At 42.5% G+C, this 25311-nt stretch overlaps 1 protein-coding gene across 1 annotated transcript; it reads left to right on the forward strand.

The window, feature by feature from the left end:
- Positions 1–1721: 1721 nt before the first annotated feature.
- Positions 1722–24492, forward strand: LOC140134279 (protein adenylyltransferase SelO-like). The gene is made up of 19 exons (XM_072154862.1): positions 1722–1966; positions 3070–3188; positions 5107–5235; positions 6217–6281; positions 7087–7143; positions 8640–8738; positions 9429–9496; positions 10740–10827; positions 10944–11013; positions 12219–12291; positions 14005–14088; positions 15866–15995; positions 17335–17379; positions 17552–17633; positions 17720–17812; positions 19238–19317; positions 22726–22769; positions 23113–23192; positions 24065–24492. Exons 1-19 carry the CDS (start codon positions 1756–1758, stop codon positions 24185–24187), a joined length of 1740 nt encoding a protein of 579 aa, XP_072010963.1. The 5' UTR covers positions 1722–1755; the 3' UTR covers positions 24188–24492.
- The last annotated feature ends 819 nt before the right edge of the window (positions 24493–25311 follow it).

Below are 25311 nucleotides of genomic sequence, written 5' to 3' on the forward strand. Positions count from 1 at the left end.
GCAGCTCCTGTAGAAGGCTACGCCCTTCTCACAAGAAACCCCGCCCTCCCGTGACATCATCCCTACTAGGAGCAACTCCAATCTAGACACTACCCATTATCCTTTCGCTTCTCAGGCGGAAACCGGAAGTGACTGGTCGGCCATTTTTGGTGAGGGTAAGGCAGCGTATTTTGCCCTAAAAGTGATCTAAAGTGTTAATATCAGGGCGCATAGCGAACAATTATAACGTGACGTTACCAGTAGGAATGTAATAATAATTGTTACATGGATGGGTTAGGACGAGAATTATTTATCAGTGGATGCGGGTTCTTCTGTTATGTGCCGTATACCCCAGTATACGTCCATATAGGGAGATGGGGCGTCACGTGACTCTGGGGACGAGGGGGGTAATTGTTGTCAAGTATAAATCAAAAAGTGGTCTATAATGTGGTGCACATGAGCAAAAATCAATATATAGACATATTGATGGCATCAAGGCGTTATATTTCCTAATAGAGAGACCCCAAAACAGTGATGGCAAACCTTTTGGAGACAGAGTGCTAAAACTACAACTAAAATCCACTTATTTACCGTGAAGTGCCATCATGGCATTTTAAGCAGTAACTTATTGCTACCTGTTCTTCCACATTTTTCAATCGTATCAGCCCCCTGAGGCCACCAATACAGTTGAAAGAAGGAGGGCAAATTCAGACTCTCGTTATAGCTTCTCTCCAGGGTATCTCTGCAGAGGAAGAATGGTGGGTCCAGAATGAGGACCACGGAAGATATTGCAGTTCTGTCACCAAACATACCTTGAGACTGCTGGTTAATCCCTGAGCTGAGTGATTGAAACGATTAAAAACAATTATAAAATTCAGGACCTTGGGAAAGCTGGATCCACATTACACCCAAGCTTTCGGAACAGCCAAGACAGGACTAATCAACCTCAGCTGGATCACTCATACACAGCAGCTGGGGTGTGGGGGGGGTGCAGCAATTGATTATTCTGCCTGGCCAGAAGAACAGTGATCCTGTGAAGCAGTGAATAACTAATGTGAAAGGAAACATGTGGAGGCCAGGAACAGAAGTGACAAAACCTCATTATCATAATTATATAATTGTTATTTCTGCAAAACTCAGGGATTAAACAAGATATGATCCTGCATCTGTGTAGCTACAGCATTCTTAAGGTATGTTTGCTTCATAATGCATCAAATGAAATGGTAGGTTTCCATTACATCTCCACCATACCCCATTTTTTTCTTTGTGGCTTTGAACCTGACACCAGGATCTGCCACACACATCGGCGGCAGCATAGGCAGGTAGACAGCTCAGGAACCCCATAGCCACACACAGCCTGTTCTCCCCTATAAACCCAAGTTAACACCTGCATTTGGACCTCCGTTCTTATCTTCTATCTCTAAGATGATAATAACTGAAGTCCAATGTTTTTCGTTAAAATGTCCATAGATCTCATTGGTCTTTTAATGGCTTATTTTATTGTCCGTTCGGCTTCCATCATCTCAGTGGAAAATTGGACAGAAGCTCCAGCTCTATTATTTCCATCTAATATTGGTTGTAAATTGTCCAGAATACATCACATTAGCAAACACCTTAGTCAGTGACCTCCTAATCTGCATATTACATTACTTTTCACGTTCCTTATCTGCAGCCTGTACTCCGCAGCAGTGGACGAGCGTCTTCTCTCTACATCAATGATGTTGACGAAGTGTTAAGAAGATTTGTGAGGAAGAATCTGAGAAATGCGCAGAGGAGATGATGAGGCAGGGCAGCTTTATAGCGCTGCTGTGTATATGGGCAGCATACGGACTATATGGCCCGACCTGGAAACATAACATCCATCGGGGCGCAGAGGACGGTGGGCACCCACTTTTCATTACTACGCTGAACAGCAGTGACTCCTGCGGAAGGAGGAGGAGAGTATCTTCTATGGGTCTGTGGAGCCCAACACTGGACGATGATCTAGGTAAGATATAGGGTCTAAGTCATATGTTTTTAAAGGTAGACCACCCACTTCCTACCAAAAGACAGATTATGGCTGCATGCACTGGATTGTTGTTTTCATCCTTGTGTCCCACTGACACATTGGGGGACATTTATCATAAGGCGGTGCTCCATGCCCAAGCATATGATGATGGTCCACGGACCTGATCTTTATTGATATAGAATGAGGAACGCTGTGACAATCAACATATTGATCATTTTTTGGGTGTGATCTCTGTTGGGTTTGGAGTCCTTGTGTTTTTCAATGTTTGTTTAGTCTTTAAAAACTGAAAAAAAATCTCAATAAAAATATTCTAATCAAAAGCATATGATGATTGCCTCGCACCCCTCACCTTCCTGATGTGGCAACAGTGGACTATCTACACCAGGTCCTCTCTGGCGTTGAATAGCGCTATAGCCTGCAAATTTACAGGACTGAATGTTCGTAAGCTATAGCTAGCCCACTCCACTGCCGGCTACTTCCCCCCATTCAACCTCTCCACGCCCATTTGGCTTGGAGATGGCGTGAAGGGAGGGAAATAGGTGCCACACAGGTATAATCCATGCGCGGTCTGTATTTCCGGAACATATCATCTTTGAGAAGCTGGAACAAGCTAGCGACATTATTTGCCAGTCTTCCGTTCTTTTTGTGGATCTGCACATCTCCAGTTCCCACCTATTTCCTTAACTGCCTGTATCTCCATTTTTGTATATCACAGAACCACAGGCCTAAAGTGATCTTAAAAATAATATTTTTATGTTTAATATGACACCAGCATGTTTTTATGTGCTAGAGAACCAAAGATAGGGCCATCTGAAGTCACACTTTCCCTCCAGCATATAAACTTGACTCATCTCAATCAAAACATGACTCTTCTCTCCTCATTTTCATATGACTTTAGAGGAGATTTTTGTAGGTAAACAGATGAGATTTCACATAAAAAAGTGAATTATGGAAAGGGCATGTCATATCCTACCTGATGGGAATGGTAGTTTAATGAGATAAAATCTAGAGGCAGGTTCATGTATTACACAGATTCAATACATTTCTTGATTTAATATTTACTTTTCTTTCCTAATATGCAGCCAAATTACCAATTGACGCAATCAAAGCCAATTATGTAAGAAAGGTGAAAGGCTGCATCTTCTCTCAGACCTTCCCCACTCCATATATGTCTGATGTTCATCTTGTTGCAGTCTCAGAGGTAAGACACCAGTATATCACACGCAGGGCTCTACACACTGATAATTTACACCATCAAGAAGTCATTTTATAAATCACAGTCTGCAATATAGTCCAGAGATATATTAAGAATCCAGCAGGCTTCAGAGCTGCCATGAAATGCCCTACTTTTTCAGTGTTTGAGATCTAGGAACCATTGTCTACTCATGTTTAGGTTTACTTTTTAAATTACATCTTTGACCCCAAAACCAATAGTGAATGTAAAAAGATAGTAGAAGTACTACGGTATCTCCTCTATTTGTTGAGCTCATGGAAACTGACCTGTAGGCTGGTCAGATCCCACTGGCTGCACAGGAGTCCTTGCATCATACAGAAATATGATGCAAAGACTCCCTGGCTGAATGGCAGCCAACATACTGGTCTGTTTCCACTGGCTGCACATGCAGCCGGCCATACAGTGGTATGTAGTATTAAAATCCAAAGGGTTTAATGCAGGACAGGACTGGTCAACATCATCTACCTCATCCAGCAGATAATCCTTAAACATTTGTATTCTTTAGTGTTCCAAACCTTCCTATAACAAGTCTATTCACCAGAAATAAATCCATGATTCTTTTTGGACTCCCCTGTTTCTTCAGTGACCTGCCACTTTCTGCAAATAATTGATATTGTTTGTCTAATTAAATTTTGTGCAATTTTCCAAAATACTTTCTGTATCATTTCCTCACGGTTTTCTAGATCTCTGCTTGCTGTCATTCTATAGGAATCTTCATTGTGATGTAATGCAGGTGCACGGCTCATTGTATCTCTGGTCATGTGATGTGACACAGGTGCATGACTCATTATATCCCTGGTCATGTGATGTGACACAGGTGCACGGCTCATTATATTCTTGGTCATGTGATGTCACACAGGTGCATGGCTCATTGTATCTCTGGTCATGTGATGTCACACAGGTGCACGGCTAATATCCATGGTCATGTGATGTCACATAGGTGCACGGCTCGTTATAGTCCTGGTCATGTGAGGTCACACAGGTGGGCGGCTTATTATATCCCTGGTCATGTGATGTCACACAGGTGCACGGCTCGTTATAGTCCTGGTCATGTGAGGTCACACAGGTGGGCGGCTTATTATAGCCCTGGTCATGTGAGGTCACACAGACGCATGGCTCGTTATATCCCTGTTCATGTGAGGTCACACAGGTGCGCCGCTCATTATATCTCTGGTCATGTGATGTCACACAGGTGGGCGGCTTATTATAACCCTTGTCATGTGATGTCACACAGGTGCACGGCTCATTATATCTCTGGTCATGTGATGTCACACAGGTGGGCGGCTTATTATATCTCTGGTCATGTGATGTCACACAGGTGGGCGGCTTATTATATCCCTTGTCATGTGATGTCACACAGGTGCATGGCTCGTTTATATCACACAGCTCTGATTTGTCTCTGTGATATATAGAGTCACTTGTATGACATCACATGACCAGGGATCAGTTTATATCCACAGGAGGTAAACAATGCAGCTTATGAATGACAGCAAGCAGAGATCTAGAAAACAACGAGGAATTGATACAGAAAGTATATTAGAAAATTGTATAACTTTTCATTACACAAAAATATCAATAATTTTATAGAAGTGGACAACCCTTTTAACATCCATTTAGTAAAGCTGTCGTTGTAATATATAAGCCCCCCCCTCTGCGGTGGCGGGCGCATCAAGAGGCTCAGGCTTCAACAATTGCAGACTACAGCAAGTGCAGGGCAGGAAGGTCCAATACCGGCCCATACCCACCCTCAGGCCCCTCCATGCCCACATGAAGCTGGAAATAATCGCAGTTCCTGGTGTCCTAATCCAGGGTCTGTTTTCGGATACATGTTATGTCTGTTTGTATTGGATCTGTAATGGGGTTAAATGTTTTATTTTTTTCACAGGATGTTGTGGAAAATCTGCTGGATCTGGACATTTCAGTGTCACACACAGATGACTTCCTGCAGTTTGTCAGTGGGGGGAAATCAGTTTCAGGATTCCCTCCTCTAACGCACAGATACGGAGGCCACCAGGTGACCGGATTTTTTACCTCATCTGTTTTATATATATATACAGGGATGTTTTTAGACAATGTGGGGCCCTGAGCAAAAGTGGGGCCCCAAAATAAAACTATTTTATAAACCGTCACAGTCAGTAAGAGGCTCCTTTAGCCCTGCACAATAATAACACTTTGTAGTTGCACACAGTAGTAGGTAAGTATCTGTAATATGGGGCTGTAGGAGTATTATATAGGAGAGACAGATGATACGGAGATGGATGATAGAAGATAAATATGAAACATGATAAAGATCTATAGATAGATGATAGATACAGTAGAAGAGAGAAGATTGATTGATAAATAGATAATATATAGGAGATAGATAGATAAATGGTTTAATAGACAGATATATAGATAGAAAATAGACAAATTTTAGGAGATAGATAACTAGACAGATGATAGATATGTAGACAGGAGATATATGGATAAGCATCTTCACCCAGGCATTCAACCAAGGGGCATTAAAAGAGCAATAAATCCTCTGCCCACAAAAGTCTACATGCAGGGGGCCCCTTTAGGACATGGAGTCCTTGGCAAATGCCCAGTTTGCCGCCCCCTAACGTCGGCCCTGTATGTACGTATATAACACTATTCACGTTTGGCCACATGGCATACATTACGCTTGTTTATTTTATACAAACCTGTAGTTTTGGTGAATGGCCGATACACTATGGACACGGGGTTGTCTTCGTTCTACTCCGATCATAGTGCAGCTGCATTTACCACCCCAGGTACATCATTAATACCACCAGGACACCTATGGATATTAAAAATGGCATCATTGGCTCTCCAGCAGTGGCAGAGAGTTGGGAAGGAGCAGCAGTTACATATGCGCAGTGTCGCTTCTTTAAAGTCTATGGGGTGGATGGAGCCCCATAGATACCCCCTTTAGTACAGACATGGTTATTGCAGTTGGATTTTAATCTCTTCTATTTTTGTTACTGTTTCCTTTCAGTTTGGCGTTTGGGTCGGACAGCTGGGGGACGGCAGAGCACATTTAATAGCCTCTTACATCAACAGGTAGGATACCAGCACAACCTTCATCAGTGATGTCTTATAGAAAGACAATATCAAGAGAATGAACAAATCATCATCAGTTCATTAAAGCTCATTCATGTCTGTGAAGACGATTAAAAAATCATTGCATTACACTGTGCCCCACCTGTCCGTAGGTGGTATTGCAGTTGAGCTTCACCTAAGTGACTGGGCCAGAGCTGCAGTGCCACACACAGTTCATTGATAGAGATGGCGCTGTATTTTTTGCCTGCTACGTATCTAACCCTGGACCACCTAGTTATCGCACCCTTAATAGTTATTATTTAGGTTTTCATTTTTTTTCCCCAATATTTTTGTCTTTTTTAACATTTCCAGTTCAGCTGAGGTACAAACTGCACTTTGCAGATATAATACGGGAACACATACATAGCAAGATAGCAAAATTCCTCTACTATCTGAGCAGGAACAGTTTCCATCTTTGAAAAGGTTAATAATAAAATTTACTTCTGACCAATTTAATAAAAAAATGTCTTTGGACTAAAACCTCTTTCTATGAGGAGGATGTGATCTGCTCATTGGCCACTAGGTGTCTCCCTCCTGATGGCCAGGATGTTGCAGGAGAAGATTATTACAAACTATTCTGGCTTTGATAATGGAAGATTATTGATCCCAACAGGAAGATCAATATTTTCCTGGATCTGCGGACCTGAAATATAAATGTTTTCGTTTAGTGTGATAAAAAGAGAAAAAAATCAATAGTTAGAACTGGAGAGACTTACGATTCAACTTTTATCAATTGTATTTAAATTCTCTTTTTTTTTTCTGGAAGGTTTGGAGAAAGATGGGAGCTTCAGTTAAAGGGATCAGGAAAAACACCTTATTCAAGGTAATTAGCTGCTAATAGGTTTTTATGCAAAAAAAATACAAGTAAGTCCAAATCAGTAGAACAATGATATTAAGATCTGATTTGGGGGGAATATCACAAAGTTTGGATCAACAACTATTTCCGGAATTGGGGCCTCTAATTCAGGCAAATGTGGTGGGGTGTCTGTGGGCCTTCAACAAAGGGGCAATTGGAGGGTTGGATGCACCTGTACAAGGCTTTCTCCATCCTACTAAACACAGTCTGGCTATTTTAACATGTGGTCAGAAATCCTAAAAGTAGGTTTTGTCCACTTTCAGCAAACAATTAATATTGTTTGTGTAATGAAAGTTATACAGTTTTCCAATATACTTCTGTATAAATTCCTCACGGTTTTCTAGATCTCTGCTTGCTGTCATTCTGTAGAAAGCTTCATTGTTTATTTTCCTGTGGATAAAACCGGTCCCAGGTCATGTGATGTCTCACAGGCATATGGCTCGTTATAAACCTGGTCATGTGATGTCACACAGGTGCACGGCTTGTAATATCCATGGTCATGTGATGTCACACAGGTGCATGACTCGTTATATCCTTGGTTATGGGATGTCACACAGTTGCAGAGCTGGTTATATCCCTGGTCATGTGATGTCACACAGGTGCACGGATCGTTATATCCCTGGGCATGTGATGTCATACAGGTGCACGGCTCGTTATATCCCTGGTCATGTGATGTCACACAGGTGCACGGCTCGTTATATCCCTGGTCATGTGATGTCACACAGGTGCATGGTTTGTTATATCACGGAGAGTAATCAGAGCTGTGTAATATAACCAGCTGTGCACCTGTGTGACATCACATGAACAGGGATAAAATGAATCGTGCACTTGTGTGACATCATATGATCAGGGACCGGTTAATATCCACAGGACGTATATATAGAAGCTTGCTATGGAATGACAGCAAGCAGAGATCTAGAACACTGTGAGGAATTGATACAAAAAGTATATTGGGAAATTGTATAACTTTCATTAAATCTAAAAATGTCACTTATGTGCTAAAAGTGGACATCCCCTTTAAATGTCCTTGAACCAAATGCAAAATGTGTAACTGGGCTCTAGCTCTAATATGGATATGTAATATATACGGACACCCACCGATGTAAGAACCGAGGAACCTCCTATAGGTCCTGCAACTCGGTATCATCCAGGAGTCAGTGATGTTTTTTTTTACTAGGATTTTCTAATATTTTGCAAAAATTGGATTAGTTTTCTTTTTCCAACAGTGTCTATGTTATGCAGCAGCTAAATATGTAGATATATCATTAGACTTGGCAAATAAGTTCCACTGCAGAATTTGTCTTCTTTTATACACAATAATGGCACATAGTATAATGGGTCGTACATTTGTGGTAAGGGATCTGCTCCAATATTCCCGTGACCAGTGCTGCCTCTGATTGTGGCCTATTTATAGTAATATATAATATTATAGATCTGATATTTGTACTTTCCTTTGTTCTTAGGAATGGAGATGGGAGAGCTGTGCTGCGCTCCTCTGTAAGGGAGTTTCTGTGCAGCGAGGCCATGTACTATCTGGGTGTTCCCACCAGCAGAGCTGCCAGGTACATGAATACAGGGCCGGCTCCAGGTATCGGTAGGCCCCTGGGTGACAGAGCCTCAGTGGGCCCCTTTGCAATGAACACACATTCACATACAACATTCAGAAACGTAAACAGTCTCATGGTCTCTAAAATATTCCCTAGTTTATCATCCCAAACATACCCCCTCATGGTTATTTTTTATAAGCCCCCCTCATCCCCATGGATTTCTTATTTGCAGCCCTATGTGCCCCCCCCCCCCCCCCCACCTAGCAGCTCTGGGCCCCAGCACATGCCCAGTGCTGACGCCAGCCCTGTATGTATTCATATCAGTCTACAATGAGCTGACTACCTAAAACTGGTGTCCGGGACTGACACGTTACCGCCTACCCTCAGTATAGGAGATGGGTGAAGGTTCGACACACTTTTCATATTATTATGCACAATTATTGGACCTTCGCCCATCAACAGTCCTAAAAGTAGGTCATTACTTGCCAATCCAGGACAACCTCTACCATCTCCAATTAAGTGAACTATCCTTTCAAAGAGCAAACTATACCCCCCTATTGAGAACCAGAATTCCCCTTCAGTGAAAAGCGCTGCCCCCTTACCGAGCCTAAATGCCCCAATACACGAACAGAAGGTCATAATATTCCACTGATGTGTGTGATGTAGCGTTATACTAATCTATGGCTAATATATTCTGTAACACAGCCTTGTCGTCAGCAATGATGCGGTCTGGAGAGATCAGTTCTACAATGGACATGTGACTAAAGAAAGAGGTAGGTACTATGATGAGGTACACGCATAGGGCTGTATGAGCCTGTGGTAACATCTAGAAGGCTCCCTCCACAGTGACGCTACTTATTTGTGTGGCTGATCCTTGCACGGTGACAATGTATCTGAGAAAACGAGAATGTATCTTTGTTTTTCTTCCTCAATTAGGGAGGTCCAGAGGTCACATCCTAGAGGGGGCCACCCATGTGCCGCTATCACTTAAAGAGTTAACACTGATCGCAGGGTGATAGCAGCGCCCTCTCCATTGATCCTTAAAGGCATTGGCCAAGTTACTTCATGTTTTTTGTAAAGTGTGTGTAAATGTGGGAGGGGGGGGGCAGGGTATGAGGTAATTCACCAATTTACATCTATAGGTCTTCTCCGCTTTTTTGAAGCCTCCGGTCTTTTTACCTCATCAGACAGAGATTCCTGTCCATAAAATGGCCGCAGATGGAGGGTCATGTGATCTCTAACTGTCCATGAGACAATTGCCCTGCCAGGACCTTATGAAAGTATTCAAGAATATAAGATTACCATATTTTTCAGACTATAAGGCAGACATCCTTTGATTTTCTCAGAAATCAAAGGTGCGCCTTATAGTCCAGTGCGCTTTATATATGAACCATACTTGGACAACAGCTGCCTTGTACTGTGCACAGGTCTGCCACCTGCTGGTCATTCATCCTTACAATCAGGTGCGCCTTATAATCCGGTGCGCCTTATATATGAACCTAGACGTTTTAGCAGGCATTTATTGATGGTGCGCCTTATAATCCTGTGCGCCTTATAGTCCGAAAAATACAGTAAGGTCCTGGCAGGATAATGTTGGAAATGCAAGCTTCGGAGAAAAATCCATTTCCCACCTATTTTTCAACTGCCTTTATGTCCTGTTCTGGTTCAGTTCTAATTTTTAATATGACACGAAAAGCGTGTTCCTAGATACTATAGAACCAAAGATAGAGGTTTCTGAAATGACCCCGACATCCACTAAACTTGACTCACCTCATGTCAAAATGAGGTGAGAAGAGTCATATTTGCCTGACTTTGAAGGAGATTTTTTTTTAAATAGGTAAAAGGGTGAGAAATTTACATAATAGAGGGAATTCTAGAAAGGACCTTTCATACCCTACCCGAGGGGGGTGGAAGTTTAGTGGGTTAAAACCTGGTGACAGGTTCCCTTTAAGCAGTCACTCCATCCATATATAGTATAAACAGGGTGAATATTCAGTATTTTGTCTTCCTGTGCAGGAGCGGTGGTTTTGAGAGTGGCCAAATCCTGGTTTCGTATTGGTTCTCTTGAAATTTTGACTAACTCTGGAGAATTTCACTTGCTAAGGTAAGAGATCGAGCTGAGGCTTTACTCCGCATATCTTCAGTTTCAGTACATGATAAAATCTGTTTTTTTTTATCATGTTTATTCCATTGCTTGGTGTTTTATGTTGTGTTTTCTAGGGTGTTAGTTGAGTTTGTCATTAAAGAACACTTTCCATCTATTAAACCAACTGATCCCAATAGGATTTTGGTAAGACCAAGTACAACTTATTACAGTATTATGCAATGTTGTTCGTGTTGTTAAAGGGTCGCTGTTGTCAGATTTTACCCCAAAAATGTACCAGCCCTTTAGTTAGGGTTTACCTATAGAGTAAAAAATCTCCTCCAAAGTCATATGCAAATGAGCTGAGAAGAGTCATATTTTATCTGAGATGAGTCCTGTCTTCAGTTCTGTAACTGCAGCTTGCATGTCAACCATGGCCTAAATTTATTAAACTTGCTGTGCCGGGTTTTTTGTCAGAAGGTGTACAGAAAAGAATGTGCGAATGGCTCGCACAGGTATGTGCGCCCATTTTGTGTCACGGCTGCACTGTGTGCGCCATGAAACAAAACTCGGCACCTAAAGTGGCTTTCTTGCACTGATTAGGATCGTGCGCCACATTTATGTAGAAAGTCGGACAGTCGGGCAGGATCCACTCTATGCCCTGTTTTTTTTTTTTTTTTTTTAAAGGCTTTTAAAATTATGCAAATGAGCCTGAGGGGCTCCTGGCTCCATATGTGTTAAGGCTCATTTGCATAATGATTAAAGCCTTTTTCTCTTAAAAACAAGGGCATAAGAAGCTAAAAGGAGAGCAGATCCTGCCACAGGGGGCGCACACCAGTATTTCGGTGTTCTGGGTTTACAATCCTTCATCCTGGTGGTAGATGTCCTGTAAGCAAGAGCGGCGTGTGCAAGTTGGGCTAGTTTTCTGAATGGTGTCAGACACAATTCAATAATTTGGCGCACCCTGCAAAGTCGTGAGGCAAACTGCACATAGAGCCTCACTTTTGATAAATCTGGTCCTATGTCATTAGCTTTCTGTATCTCCAGTTCTGTAGATCAAAGAACCACAAGTCTGATGCGATGCAAAACATGAGATTCTTATCTTTAAAATGAAACCAAAAATGTTTGTAGTTACTATAGAACTGAAGATACTGGCATGTGACATTCCCCCTGCAACCTCTATACTTGACTTATCTCCGATAAAATATGACTCTCCTCTGCTCACATAACTTTGAAGTACATTTATTTTATAGATGTTTGAAATTTCACATAAAAGAGGTAATTGTAGAGAGGGCATTTCATACCTGACCTGAAGGGGTGAAAAATCTGGTGACAGGTTCCCTTTAATAAAAATTTGGGTTCATTGAGCTTGATAAGTGTTTGATAGCTTATAACCAGATTTCTCATTGCAGGCTTTCTTCAGTACAATAGTGTCTCAGACAGCTGAGATGATTGCAAAGTGGATGTCCATAGGGTTTGCACATGGTAAGCTGACACATCATTCCCCCGTAATCCAAATAAAAACGGATTTGTTCAGGACTCCCAAAACATGGTTTCCTCTTGAAACAACAAGAGTATCGCAGCGTTGCTTTACTGAAGTGAGTAAAGATGTGGCAGCTGCGTATGCAACTTATAGACGACCCCTTAGATTCTGTGATCCATAGCCTCCACAGCATCTAAGTAGTTAAAGGGGTTGTCCACTTTCAGCAAATAATTTTATATTGTTTGCGTAAGGTAAAGTTATACAAATATCCAATGAACTTTCTGTATTTTCTGTTTCCATTCCTTGTGGTTTTCTAGATCTCTGCTTGCTGTCCTGCTATAGAAAGATTCTGGGGGTTATTTACTGAACCCGTTTTTGGGCCGTTTTTAAGCAGTCCGTTAAAAAACGCATCAGTTTTTTGACTGTTTTTGTCCATTTTCCAATTATCCTCATTAACGTTTTCGGGATTGTGCCGTGCGTTATCAGATTCCATGCGGCAAATCGGGGGGCGGGCCATTGGATGATGAGACTCATTCGGACTGAGCGCGGGATTTAACTTTCAAATTGTGTCACAAGACAATGCACTTACATGCACCGGGAAGAAGATGGTGAACTCTGACCTGAGCGGGGAAGCGACACATGCAGGATATTGGGCGCACGATCTTAGTAAATCGTGGCAGATGTGCATTATACACGGAAAGCGCACTTTCTGTGAACTCTGTCAGACGGGTAAGTAAATGTGCCTTTCTATGTTTACTTCCAGTGGATAGAAATCTGTCCCTGGTCATGTGATGTCACACAGGTGCACAACTCGTTATTACATACAGCTCTGATTTGTTTCTGTGATAATAATGAGCCGTGCACCTGTGTGACATCACATGACCAGGGATATAATGATCCGTGCACCTGTGTGATATCACATGACCAGGGATATAATGATCCGTGCACCTGTGTGACATCACATGACCAGATATATAACGAGCCGTGCACCTGTGTGACATCACATGACCAGGGATATAAAGAGCCGTGCACCTGTGTGACATCACATGACCAGGGATATAACGAGCCGTGCACCTGTGTGACATCACATGATCAGGGACAGATTTCTATCCACTGGAAGTAAACGATGAAGCTTCCTATATAATGACAGCAAGCAGAGAGCAGTGTTATTAGTTTATGTTCTATTGTCTATGTATATAACACATGATAAAGGATCACATGTAGATCATTTGGGCAGAGCCACCCCCATGGGCTGACAGCCAGGACTCCCGTGTCCCCTCATTCCTCCTGTGGATATAAGATATGTGTGATTGCTACTCTGTAGTTCTCCTGCGGTCACATCTCACGTCTCTGATGTGCGTTATCTTGTATTACACGTCGCTCGCTATGGGGCTTGTGACACTGTGACCTTCCCTCCGGGTCCTTATCTCTGCTTTCATATTGCTCTGGTGCTTGTCACAGATTTTGGTAGATGGCACAGAGCTTTGTCATCATTGCCATTGATTTATTCATTTCTCATTGCTTGTATAGAGTATCGCCGACATAATCTGCAGCGTAGTACAGAGATTGTCATCAATCAGATGAATTCCTGTCCCTGACGAGGCTCAGACACACATATGGCCATCACATAGGAGGCCAATGAACCTTTCCACAATAAGACAATGTGCTACTCTAATGTTTATAACAGGAGATGTTTCCTCTGGATTTTCCCGCAGGTGTGTGCAATACCGATAACTTCAGCCTCCTGTCTATCACTATTGATTATGGTCCTTTTGGTTTCATGGAAAATTATGATCCTGGTGAGTTCCCACATCCTGCTGACACTGACTATACTTCTGTTAATGTATTGCAGTAGGAGAACCATTTCACGACTGTCATACTATATACGTCTTAATTGCACATACACCATGCAGACAGTATGTGTATAGGACGGGCACACATCACGTGGCTATATCGTCTGAACTTTGGCACCTAGAAAATAGAGGTCTGGTGTCATGTTAAAGAGGGTAATATTGTCTTTAATATTACACCAGAAAAGTTAAAGGGAACCCATCATCAGAAATTGATCATTGAATTTGAAGTGAGATCTAAATTGGTTGTATAAAGCCATAGAAGTGCAGAGTTTAACACTGAAGTCAAGTTCTCTCTCGCCAATTCTGAAAACCTCCTCCCCTGGCATAGACTTTAAAGTGCATCTTCTGGTCATGCCACCATACTGGACCATGCAAGAAAGATAATCTAGAAGGTGTTCAGCTGCTTGACAACATCCTTGTAGTGGTTTATCAAGCCAATTTCTGTTAACAGGTTCCCTTTAAAGTGAACGGGACTGTGCACAGGCTATTACTAGCGACTTGTGAAACCCCCAAACCCATCCTCACATTAAGGGGGAGCAGCACTGTCTTAGCACTAGATATCATTCCTATTAGGGTCCAAGTCTGAGAGAGCATAGAATAGCGCCAGGATCAAGTTGTAACGCTCCAACAAAGAATCTCTGAACCCGGTACAATGTCCGAAGCAGCTCAATACAATTCTGCATCTGAACCACTATACAACATAAAAACTCCTAAAAATGTTCATGGTGAAAGTTTTTTTTTTTTTTTAGATAATGGGCCACATTTATTAAAACTAGTGCAAGCCGCACTTTGTGCAATTGCCTGAATAATGTGCAGGGTGCGGCAGATCATTAAATAGTGGCGCATGTTCTTCATTAATCTGGCGCCCCCTGCACTGCTCCGACGGAGTGCACCAACTTCTTTTTTTGTGTGCAACGCAATTCTGTTGACTCGCAATAATAAATGTGATGCATGGTCTAAATCAGCACCAAAACGCCCCTTCAGGTACAGCAGTGCAGTAGGGACTGATAGTAGGGATGCTCGACCTCATGCTGCATTCCGCTGGAGGAACAGGCCGCCATTCCAATGATCCGTGTGTTCTGACTACTGTGGATTTATGATAAATTAAATTGGGGCTGGACCCTTAGACTAATGCACAGATGGCACCTTTGATGCCATTTTATGCCTGTGCCGGCTGTTACATCTATACACCAGTGTTTCGATGAAGAAATATTTGATTACAACAAACAAAACCCTCATTCCTCAAAGTAAAACATGTTGTACGTTCCGTAGTCTTGTTCCTGGATCCCTTTAACCTTGCGCACGTTGGATACCTCGCCCCCAGCACGGAAGGATTTAACATATTTTCCAAAGAAAACAAATGTTGCGGATGATAGATGAGCGCTGCGCGCCTGCCACAACTTACACAGATTACTCTGGTTAACATAACAGGGGAGGTTTATTATGTAGCGGTAACAATCAATTGCGTTACAATTTGTGTCTGCGAGGAGGATGCCGGCCCGAGAGCATCTGGAAATCTGTAGCCTCTCCTGCGAAAATAAATAGCGTATAGCTCGCAGCGCTGAGAACGGGAAGGTCCTGGATCTCTCTAAAGCTTCTCATGTAGTCACCGAGCCAGGAATGGGGTCTATTGTTAAAACGGCTGCAATTACTATTTATTTTAAATGCCCTTTTTTTTTTTTTTCGGTACCGCAGTAATTTGCGCTCTGTTTTCTTTAAATAGATTACGTTCCAAACACATCTGACGATGAAGGGAGGTACAGGATCGGAAACCAGGCCAACGTTGGAATGTATAATCTGAACAAGCTGCGGGTAGCCCTGAGCCCCCTGATGGACACCAGGCAACAACAGATGTGAGTCGGAAACACCCCGACTCCCCCTAGCACCCCAGGATACTGGTATCGTGGCAATAGAGGCATCCGCTGACGGGGGCATCTTGTGCCCCTTTGAACATTTTGATACTAAAACCCTTGGAGGATTAGGACAGACTTTGAAAAATGTTGTGTTGACAAATGACCAATGACAGATGGGATTAGGTGTTTATTTTTGCAAAGGGAGAATAACCCCCTTCCCAGCATGACCGCCCTCTGCCAGCGCAAGGAGCAGACATCTGAAGCCTGTGTCATGTTAACTTCTTTAGATGGTAGCCTAAGGCGCTGGATCCGACTTCTAATCCAATAGGGAACTTGTATTAAAATTTTGTTAGAAGGGTCCTAATAATTAGCAGATCTGTGATCTCTGAGGAAGTGTTTATATCCCTGCAGCGCCACCACAGGGGACATAAAGTATTACACCTTATCTATTGACCTTATTGGACTATGGACATGTTGGGTCCTCCAATAAGAGAAACTTTCTCTGTCCTGGTTATAGATGAGAATTCTGAATGTTAGACGAGTCAGTGTTATCCTGCTCCAGATATATCACAGTGTTGGATGATAAATATATGGCTGTCTGATCTAACTTTACATCTCTTAGCTGGTTGAGAAAACACTAGAAAATGAGCCAAACCATGTCCTTTTTCATACTAGTGACTCTTAAACTCCCCACAGCACTGCTCTTCCCTACCTCTTTTGTCTCATCTCCGTCTATAACCCCAACCCATGCTCATTCATCTTTCAGCAATCTAAGAGTATGATTGCTTCTGAGCTGCACCAATTTTCTGGAATGCACTAGCCTGGACTATCAGACTAATACCCACTTACCAAAGTTTTGTGCTCTTTAAACCCATCTCTTTAGGGGCGTGCCCTCTTCATCCTCATAGATTATAAACTCTTGTGATCATTGTATAAGTACTGTCCGTTATGTGTCATCCTCTTCATCCTCATAGAATGTAAGCTCTTGTGACCATTGTACAAGTACTGTCCCTTATATGTCATCCCCTTCATCCGCATAAACTGTAATCTCTTGTGACCATTGTACAAGTACTGTCACCTCCTTTGTCCCTCTCCTTCATCCTTATAGATTGTAAGTTCTTGTGACCATGGTACAACTACTGTCACCTTATGTGTCACCCTCCATCCTCATAGACTGTTGGGGTCTTGGGATTAGGGCCCTCACTCCTATTGTTCCATATGACCAAGTTATTATTCTGTAATGTTCGTATATGTAAATGATCTGTACAGCGCTGCGGCATATGATGGCGCTCTAGAATTATAATATCCTTGTTAACTAACAATTTACATTTAATTTCAGAGCCTCAAAGGTTCTTGATGGATTCCCAGATGTCTATTACCGGAGGTACGCCCTCTTGTAGCCGCTCACTCGTCGCACCAGTCTCGTGCCGCTCATGGGGCTGCTGAACGACTGAGTGGTCCAATAAACAATGGAGGTGTTCTCACTTCCGGTCCTATGTGGACACCCTGGTATGGGGCTACCGTATACAATGACACCTTCTTCTCTTTGCTTATAGCTTCACCGAACTCTTCAGGTCCAAACTGGGATTTGTAGGTGCGAGGGAAGAAGACTGGACCCTGATTGTGTCCTTTCTGAATGTACGTGATATGGGGCAGAGAACGGGGTAGACGCCATTACCATCAGACATTGCATCATATTGTGGTTTTTTTCCCCCTTCTCACAGATGATGGAAGACACAAAGGCTGATTTCACAATGTCCTTTCGTCAGCTGAGTGAGATAACAGACTGCCAGCTGCAGAGTCTCACCATACCTCAGGTATTTGGAGACCGATCCGGGTTTTCCATGATTATTCTTTGGATTGGGCATCAATATTTGATTATTGGGGGTCTGATTATTTGGATCCAGGCCGTAGATCAAAGAGGCTCCTACATAGGCCTGTGAGCACCATACATCTGCTGAACTCAATATTCTTAAAATAATGGTCTATCTTAAATTTAGGATTTTAAATATTTACAGAGGATAAATGTCTGAAGGGTCGCTGGGGGTGAGACCGCTTGCACCCTGGAAATTGGCTGAATATGGAACGGAAAATCCTGCTGTTATGCGCCATCTGGAGGAGCTCCAGAGGTCCTCTATCCTGGGAGTCCCATTGAAGTGGACAGAGCACTAATATCAGAAATTTATCTCATATTTACCCCATAAAAGATGCATGTTTTTAATGCCAATATCTCATTTAAGAGACCCTGTCACCAGGTTTAACCCCACTAAACTTCTCAGGTCAGGTGTGAAATGTCTTTTCTAGAATTCCCTCCTATATGTGAAATCTTACCTATAAAAAATTGCCTCCAAAGTCAGGCAAATATGACTCTTCTCATCCACATTTTCACGTGAGATGAGTCAAGTTTAGTGGTTGCAGGAGTAGTGTCTTTTCGGAAGCCCCTATCTTTGGGTCTATCATACAACTTAGAAGCAATAGAATAGAATAGAAACAACTTTTGATGTCATATTAAAGATAAGAATCTCATCTTTCATATCCCATCAAGCATACGGTTCTGTGAGCTACAGAACTGGAAATACTTGCCGCTATAGAATAGGTGCAGCTTGCATTTCCAACTACGTCTTTAGCTGCCTGTATCTTTGGTTCTGTAGATCATAAAGCCATAAAATGATGATTTGAATGATTAAATCCTTATCTTTAATATGACACCAGTAACATGTTTCCAGGTAGTATAGAACAAAAGATACTTCTCTAGTGACTAAACCACTAAACTTGACTCATCTCTTGTGAAATAAGTGAGAAAAGTCATATTTTCTTGACTTTGGGAGAGATTTCTTACTGGTGATATTTTACATAGAAAAGGGAATTTTAGAAAAGACATTTTATCCTCTGCCTGACAGTGCTACTAGTTTAATGGGGTAAAACCTGGTAAAAGGTTCTCTTTAAAGTGTATCTAACATTGCAATATAAGTACTGTATATGGGGAATAACACTATCCTGCCCATTATTGTATTCTGCATTGTAAGGAGTTTACCCTCTGCTGATCTCTGTAGTCTACTATCCTTTCTCCTTCAAGACAGAATTCAGCAAAGATTTCAGAGTGAAAGTAAATTTGGCAGATTTAGCAGTAAATTTGGAAATAATATGTACACAAAGTTTTTTGTACATTTGCAAAGTTAGTGACCATTTATCTATTAAGTCAAACTGACCTGTTGATTTTATGCTTTGGTTTTATGTTAAAGGAATACTGGGCCCTTTATGATATAAGTCAGCATTCGGATTTCCCAGCATGGGTCACTGCATATCTCCAGAGATTAAAAAGGTAAAGAATACACAAATATGATCTGGATATACATATACAGTCCCCAGGTTACATACAAGATACAGGTTCTTTAGTTTTGTACTTAAAGGGAACCTACCACTACCATTCTACCTATAAAGGTAGATCGGGTGGTAGGTGGATGAATGGGACGTGAGGATAGCCCTTTTATGGGCTAATCCTCACGTCCCGGCTATCTTTAAGAAAACTTTAATCGGGGGATATGTACATTTTTTTAAGCGGCTACTGGGGCGTGGAGTAGCCGGACATGAGGCTACACATCGCAGCTACTCCACGCCCCAGTAGCCTCATTACTCCGCCTACCATTTCATCTTCTCGTCCGAGTCCCCGGCGAAGATTAAATGGTAGGCGGAGAAAATAGGCTGCTGGGGCGTGGAGTAGCTGCGATGTGTAGTCTCATGTCCGGCTACTCCACGCCCCAGTAGCCGCTTAAAAAAATTTGCAAAAAAAGGGCTATCCTCACGTCCCATTCATCCACCTACCACCAGATCTACCTTTATAGGTAGAATCATGGTGGTAGGGTCCCATTAAGTAGAATTTGTAAGTTACAATTAGTATTATAATTGTGACTCCAGATAAAAGCCCATTTTGTCAATGCGATAATTGAATTTTGAAAATTTTGTGCTGTCATGGCAACAAGGAACATCAATAAAACTTCATTCCATTCATTTTACAGTTGATCATTGCAGCCTGGTGCTTTGGTTCCTACTCCCGTGTCAGGTTTTCCATGCACATTGCAGCATCATTCACTGTATGTGGGACCAGGGTTGGCTCCAGGTATCAGTAGGCCCCTGGGTGACAGAGTCTCAGTTGGCCCCTTTGCAGTGAACTGACGTGGCAACATTCAAAATTTAGAAACTAAAACAGTCTTCTGTTCCCTAATATATTCCCTAGTTTATCATCCCAAACAGACCCTTATGGTTATTTTATATAAAGCCCTCCTCATACCCTATGGATTCAGTAGATACAGCCTCCTTCCCCTCCATGGATTTCTTATGTACAGCCTTACGGGGGCCCCACCAGCATCTCTGGGCCCCGGCACTTGCCCAGGTATGCCCAGTGCTGGCACTGCCGGCCATGTGTGGAACTGCTCTCTGCTATCCAACTACAAAAGTCACTTTGTGAACGAATTGGATGTCAGTCCAGATGCATGACCTGACGTCCTATTTCTCCATTCAGTTGGAGAAATAGGACCCCATTCTCATCATTGTGGTGGTCCTGAACTGATTTGGTATGTGGATAGGGTATACAAATACAACTTGGGCCAGTCCCATTAAAGGAAATCTACCATCAAAATCCATCCTTATAAACCAGGGACATTACTCATAGATCCAGGCACCGTGACTGTGTTATCCATGGCCTCCTTCCTTCTAAAATCAACACTTACAATTATAGTAACGAGCCTGAAAGGCTATGGGTGTGTTTTTAGAGCCCCTTCCTCCTGTGGTTTCACAGGTTGTTACACTGTCTGCCCCACCCACTGGTCCCTCCCTTCTCTCTGCCTTATGTAATCTTACACAGTGGAATGGGGGGGGGGGGAATGGGGGGGTGCTCCTGCACAGCATAACAGCCATTGAAACTACACCACACCCCCAGAGCCCTTCTGTCTAATTAGCATAATTCTAAAAGCTGATTTTAGGAAGGAAGTCATAGATGAGAAATATAAGAAGATTACCACAGTCCCGGTGCTTGGATCTATGAGTAAGTGTCCCTGGTTTATCATGATGGATCTCGATGATAGATTTCCTTTAATATGAGTGTATACTGAACATCTATACAGTTATCCCGGGCATCTTTATACCTCCATAGGCCATTGCTATGTGTATAATGGTGCAGCAAGTATTGAGTAGTGACATGTCCTGGTAAGATGCTGGGATCCGTCTGTTGCCATAGCTGGAGTAACACACACACACATATACATGGATTTTATGTCCTAATTGCTGATCACTAATTGATGATGTTTAAATGACTTTTAACATGTGCCCCGAATCCCTACATCTGTATTGTTATTAAGTTAATGGTGTGTGACGGGCCGGGAACCAACATCTCCAAGTATTTCCAGATGCTGAGCTCAGCGCTAGCATCCAGTAGCTGCAGTGATCAGAAGCTGTGCTCTGCCTCTATTGTATAGCCTCACGTAGGGACCCAGGGAGACAACACACGTCTTCTCGGAGGATGTGTATATTTTTATGTTTATGCAACCTGAGAAAATATCCAGGAGCATGAAGGATGATGTGATGGAAGACGCTACCGTGCACATCACTACTACATATATCTCCTGTGTGAGATCTATGCAGGCTGAAGACACCGTAATGGGGAGATTAATCAGAAGTGGCTGAGAGCAAAACTGTTGTAGTTGCTCATAGCCAACCAATCAGAGCTCAGCTTTCATGTTATAAACCGCTGTGGGAGCATGAAAGCTGAGCTCTGATTGGTTGTTATGAGCAACTACAACGGTTCTGCTCTCAGACACTTCTGATAAATCTTCCCCATGTATCTGTCCTGATTCCCCTATACCAGTGATGGCTAAGCTATGGCACTGGTGCCAGAGGTGGCACTCAGAGCCCTTTCTGTGGGCACTCAGGCCATCACCAGAGATGACTCCAGGTATCTTCCTGCAGTCCCAGACAGACCAGGACTTGTTGTGCACAGAGCTATTTTAAAGTGACAGCTGTACCTGGGACTATTTTCTGCTTTATTGGTGTCCTCAGGTGCTGGTATCAATGAAAACTGTGACAGAGAAGGGAGTATAAATCACAAATTACATTTCTGTGTTGGCACTTTGCGATAAATAAGCGGGTCTTTGTTGTAGTTTGGGCACTCGGCCTCTAAAAGGTTCGCCATCACTGCCCTATACATACACAATAAGCTCTGCCATTATTAAATTCTACTTGCACAATCCTAATCTCCCCAATATGTGACATTGGTCAAGATTTGGGAAGCCCCGCATATGTTAGATGGTTTGCAAAATTCATAAAAATTGTCAGATTTGGTCAATCTTTATGTTTGGAGGCTCGAGACTCTGTCCATTTATTGAGCCACTACCCACATGATGTATACAGGAGGTCCCCAACTTAAGGACACCCAATTTACAGACGACCCCTAGTTACATACAAATCTCTGCCCACTGTGACCTCTGGTGAAGTCCCAGGCTGCAATGATCAGCTGTAAGGTGTCTGTAATGAAGCTTTATTGATAATTGTTGGTCCCATCACAGCATAAAATTTTGGAAATCCAATTGTCACTGAGAAAAATAAAATTTGGCCTGGAGCTACAATGATAAAATATATTAGTTCTAACTTGAGAACAAACATAAAGAACCTCCCTTGTATGTAACCCTGGGACTGCCTGTAGATGGATCCTAATAATATTTTCTTTCTTTCTACCTAGCAATCCAGAAGACTGTGATGCTGAAAGAAGACGACGGATGGAAAGTAAGATCAGTAGCCGAATCAAAGCGAAAAAGATTTTCCCATGTATCTGTATTGTAGGTGCTGCCTGGGGGGTATCTGGGACAGGGGAGTAACTTGAGGGGGTGCGGAGGGTGTGGTCAAAACTGGGCCCAAGAAGCTTGGGGGGCCCATATTGTGTCACTTTCCCATATGAGAAGACTAGTACTATAAACCGTACATTATAGTCTGGGCCTGGCATAGCCTATGCCCTGTGGCCCAACAGCTTCAAGTTACATCACTGTAGTGTGAATAGAGACAGAAATGCTTCCTGATGTGTCACATCTCTTTCTATTGTGACATGTTGTGCTACATGTTCTGTTTGCAGCTACTAACCCTGTGTATATCCTGCGCAACTGGATGGCAGAAGCTGCAGTGCGGAAGGCAGAAAGGAACGACTTCTCAGAGGTTAGTGCAAGATTATGGGGCACATTCACTTACCCGGCCGAGCAGTTCATCCAAAGTGCAATGTTCCGACGATAATGCCCTGTGCGTGATTCACTAAGATCTCGCCCCCGATATCCTGCATGTGTCACTTCCCCGCTCAGGTCCGTCGGAGTTCACCTTCTTCTTCCCGGTGCATGTAAGTGCTTGGCTTGCGACACAAATTGAGAGTTAAATCCGGCGCTCAGTCTGAATCAGTCGGATCGTCCGACGGCAGGTCCCCCAATATTTGTCGCATGAAAGCCACCACAGCTCGCCACAATCCGATCACGTGCGACACAATCCCCTGCTAAATACCTGCCACAGACGTGCAATCCCTCAAAACCATGAACAGTACGATGAAAGTGCGATCCGCGACCCTTAGTAAATCACATATCTATCTCATATCTATCTATCTCATATCTATCTATCTATCTATCATCTCTCTCATATCTATCTATCTATCTATCTATCTATCATCTATCTCATATCTATCTATCTATCTATCTATCTATCTATCTATCTATCTATCTATCATCTCTCTCATATCTATCTATCGATCTCATATCTATCTATCTCCTATCTATCGATCTCATATCTATCTATCTATCTATCTATCTATCTATCTATCTATCTATCACATATCTATCTATCTCATATCTCTCTATCTATCTTGTCCCCTTTGTGCTCTTGTGTAACTGGACGGTCTGTCTCTGGTTACAGTGTAATAAGATTTTCTAACAACTGAAGGAAATGTATCTGAAAGAAAATGAATAATCCACCAAATCCTGCACCTTGTCTGCGTCTGTATGAAGATAATTTAATGAATAATTTATATTTTCTTCCCTCCACCACAGGTTCACCTACTGCAGAAAGTATTACAGCGACCTTTTCAGAGGCAAAAGATGGCGGAAGAGGCTGGATACTCCCAAAAAACTCCAGAATGGGCCAAAGACTTGAAAGTCAGCTGCTCGTCCTGACACAAAATGATCTATGTAAGGGGGTTCTCCATAAAGTCCGGAAAAAACCTTAAAATGCAGGAAGAATAAAAAAAGTAGAATTGCCCTAGTCCGGCTCCCGGTTCCCATGTTGTATCTGCACCTGGCTAAAAGTGCCAGGGGTCACGGAAGCCAGTTCAGCCAATCAGCAGCGTCCTCATCACTTTGTCATTGGCATCCTCGCCGGGTGCAGCAGGACACGGGACATCATAGGAAGTCCTAAGTCCTGCTGCCCAGGGGCCACATGACCCCCGGCTCTTAGAAAATCTAACAGGGTAAATGCAATATGTGTAACCCTATTAGGGTCTTATACTGAAGCTGTAAAATCTACCATCAAACTAGCATAATAAACCAGGGACATTACTCATAGATCCAGGCACCGGGACTGTGCTAATCTTCTTATATTTGTTATACATGGTCTCCTTCCTTCTAATATCAACTTTTCATATTATGCTAATTAGTCAGAAGGGCTATGTGGCCGTTAACAGAGCCCCTTGGTGCTGTAGCTTCAGAGGCTGTTAGACCGTCTGCCCCTTCCCCTTCTCCCTCAGCACTTCCCCCCTGCCTCTGCCTGATGTAGTCTCATGGCAACAGAGGAAGTTTCATCACATAGTGGAAGGGGGGAAGTGCGTGTGCACAGTGTAATAGCCTGTGAAGCTACAGCATGATGGGGCTCTGGTAACGCCCCTAGAGCTGTTCTGGCTCATTAGCATAATTGAAAAGTTGATTTTAGAAGGATGTAGGCCATGGATAACACATATAAAAAGAACTACCACAGTCAGAGTTCCTGGATCTATGAGTAAGTTTCCCTGGTTTATCATGATGGATTTTGTTGGTAGATTTCCTTTAATGTGCAGCAAATCCTTTTGATTTTTTTTTTCCTTTTTTTAAAATAAATTCATCAAACTTTCACCGGCTACCTTCATAATTGTGTCTAAACCATCATGCAGCAAACCAAATGATCGAACATAAAAAATTAAACTAAAAAAGGGAGAACATCATATGAAACTGCTGCAAAGAACCTATATAATAATAATAATAATAATAATAATAATAATAAAAACTTATGGATTATCTATTGCAAATACCAAGTTGACAATGTATGG

The sequence above is a fragment of the Engystomops pustulosus genome, chromosome 5 (genome assembly GCF_040894005.1).
Source record: "Engystomops pustulosus chromosome 5, aEngPut4.maternal, whole genome shotgun sequence".
Classification (NCBI taxonomy): Eukaryota; Metazoa; Chordata; class Amphibia; order Anura; family Leptodactylidae; genus Engystomops; species Engystomops pustulosus.

What these genes read in the sequence shown, in the direction of transcription:
- LOC140134279 (XM_072154862.1), top strand. Translation starts at nt 1,756, where the DNA reads ATGATGAGGCAGGGCAGCTTTATAGCGCTGCTGTGTATATGGGCAGCA. An exon ending in AGAGTCTCACCATACCTCAG is followed by an intron (nt 17,813 to 19,237) that starts GTATTTGGAGAC and finishes TTTATGTTAAAG; the next exon opens with GAATACTGGGCCCTTTATGA. An exon ending in AAGAAGACGACGGATGGAAA is followed by an intron (nt 22,770 to 23,112) that starts GTAAGATCAGTA and finishes TTCTGTTTGCAG; the next exon opens with CTACTAACCCTGTGTATATC.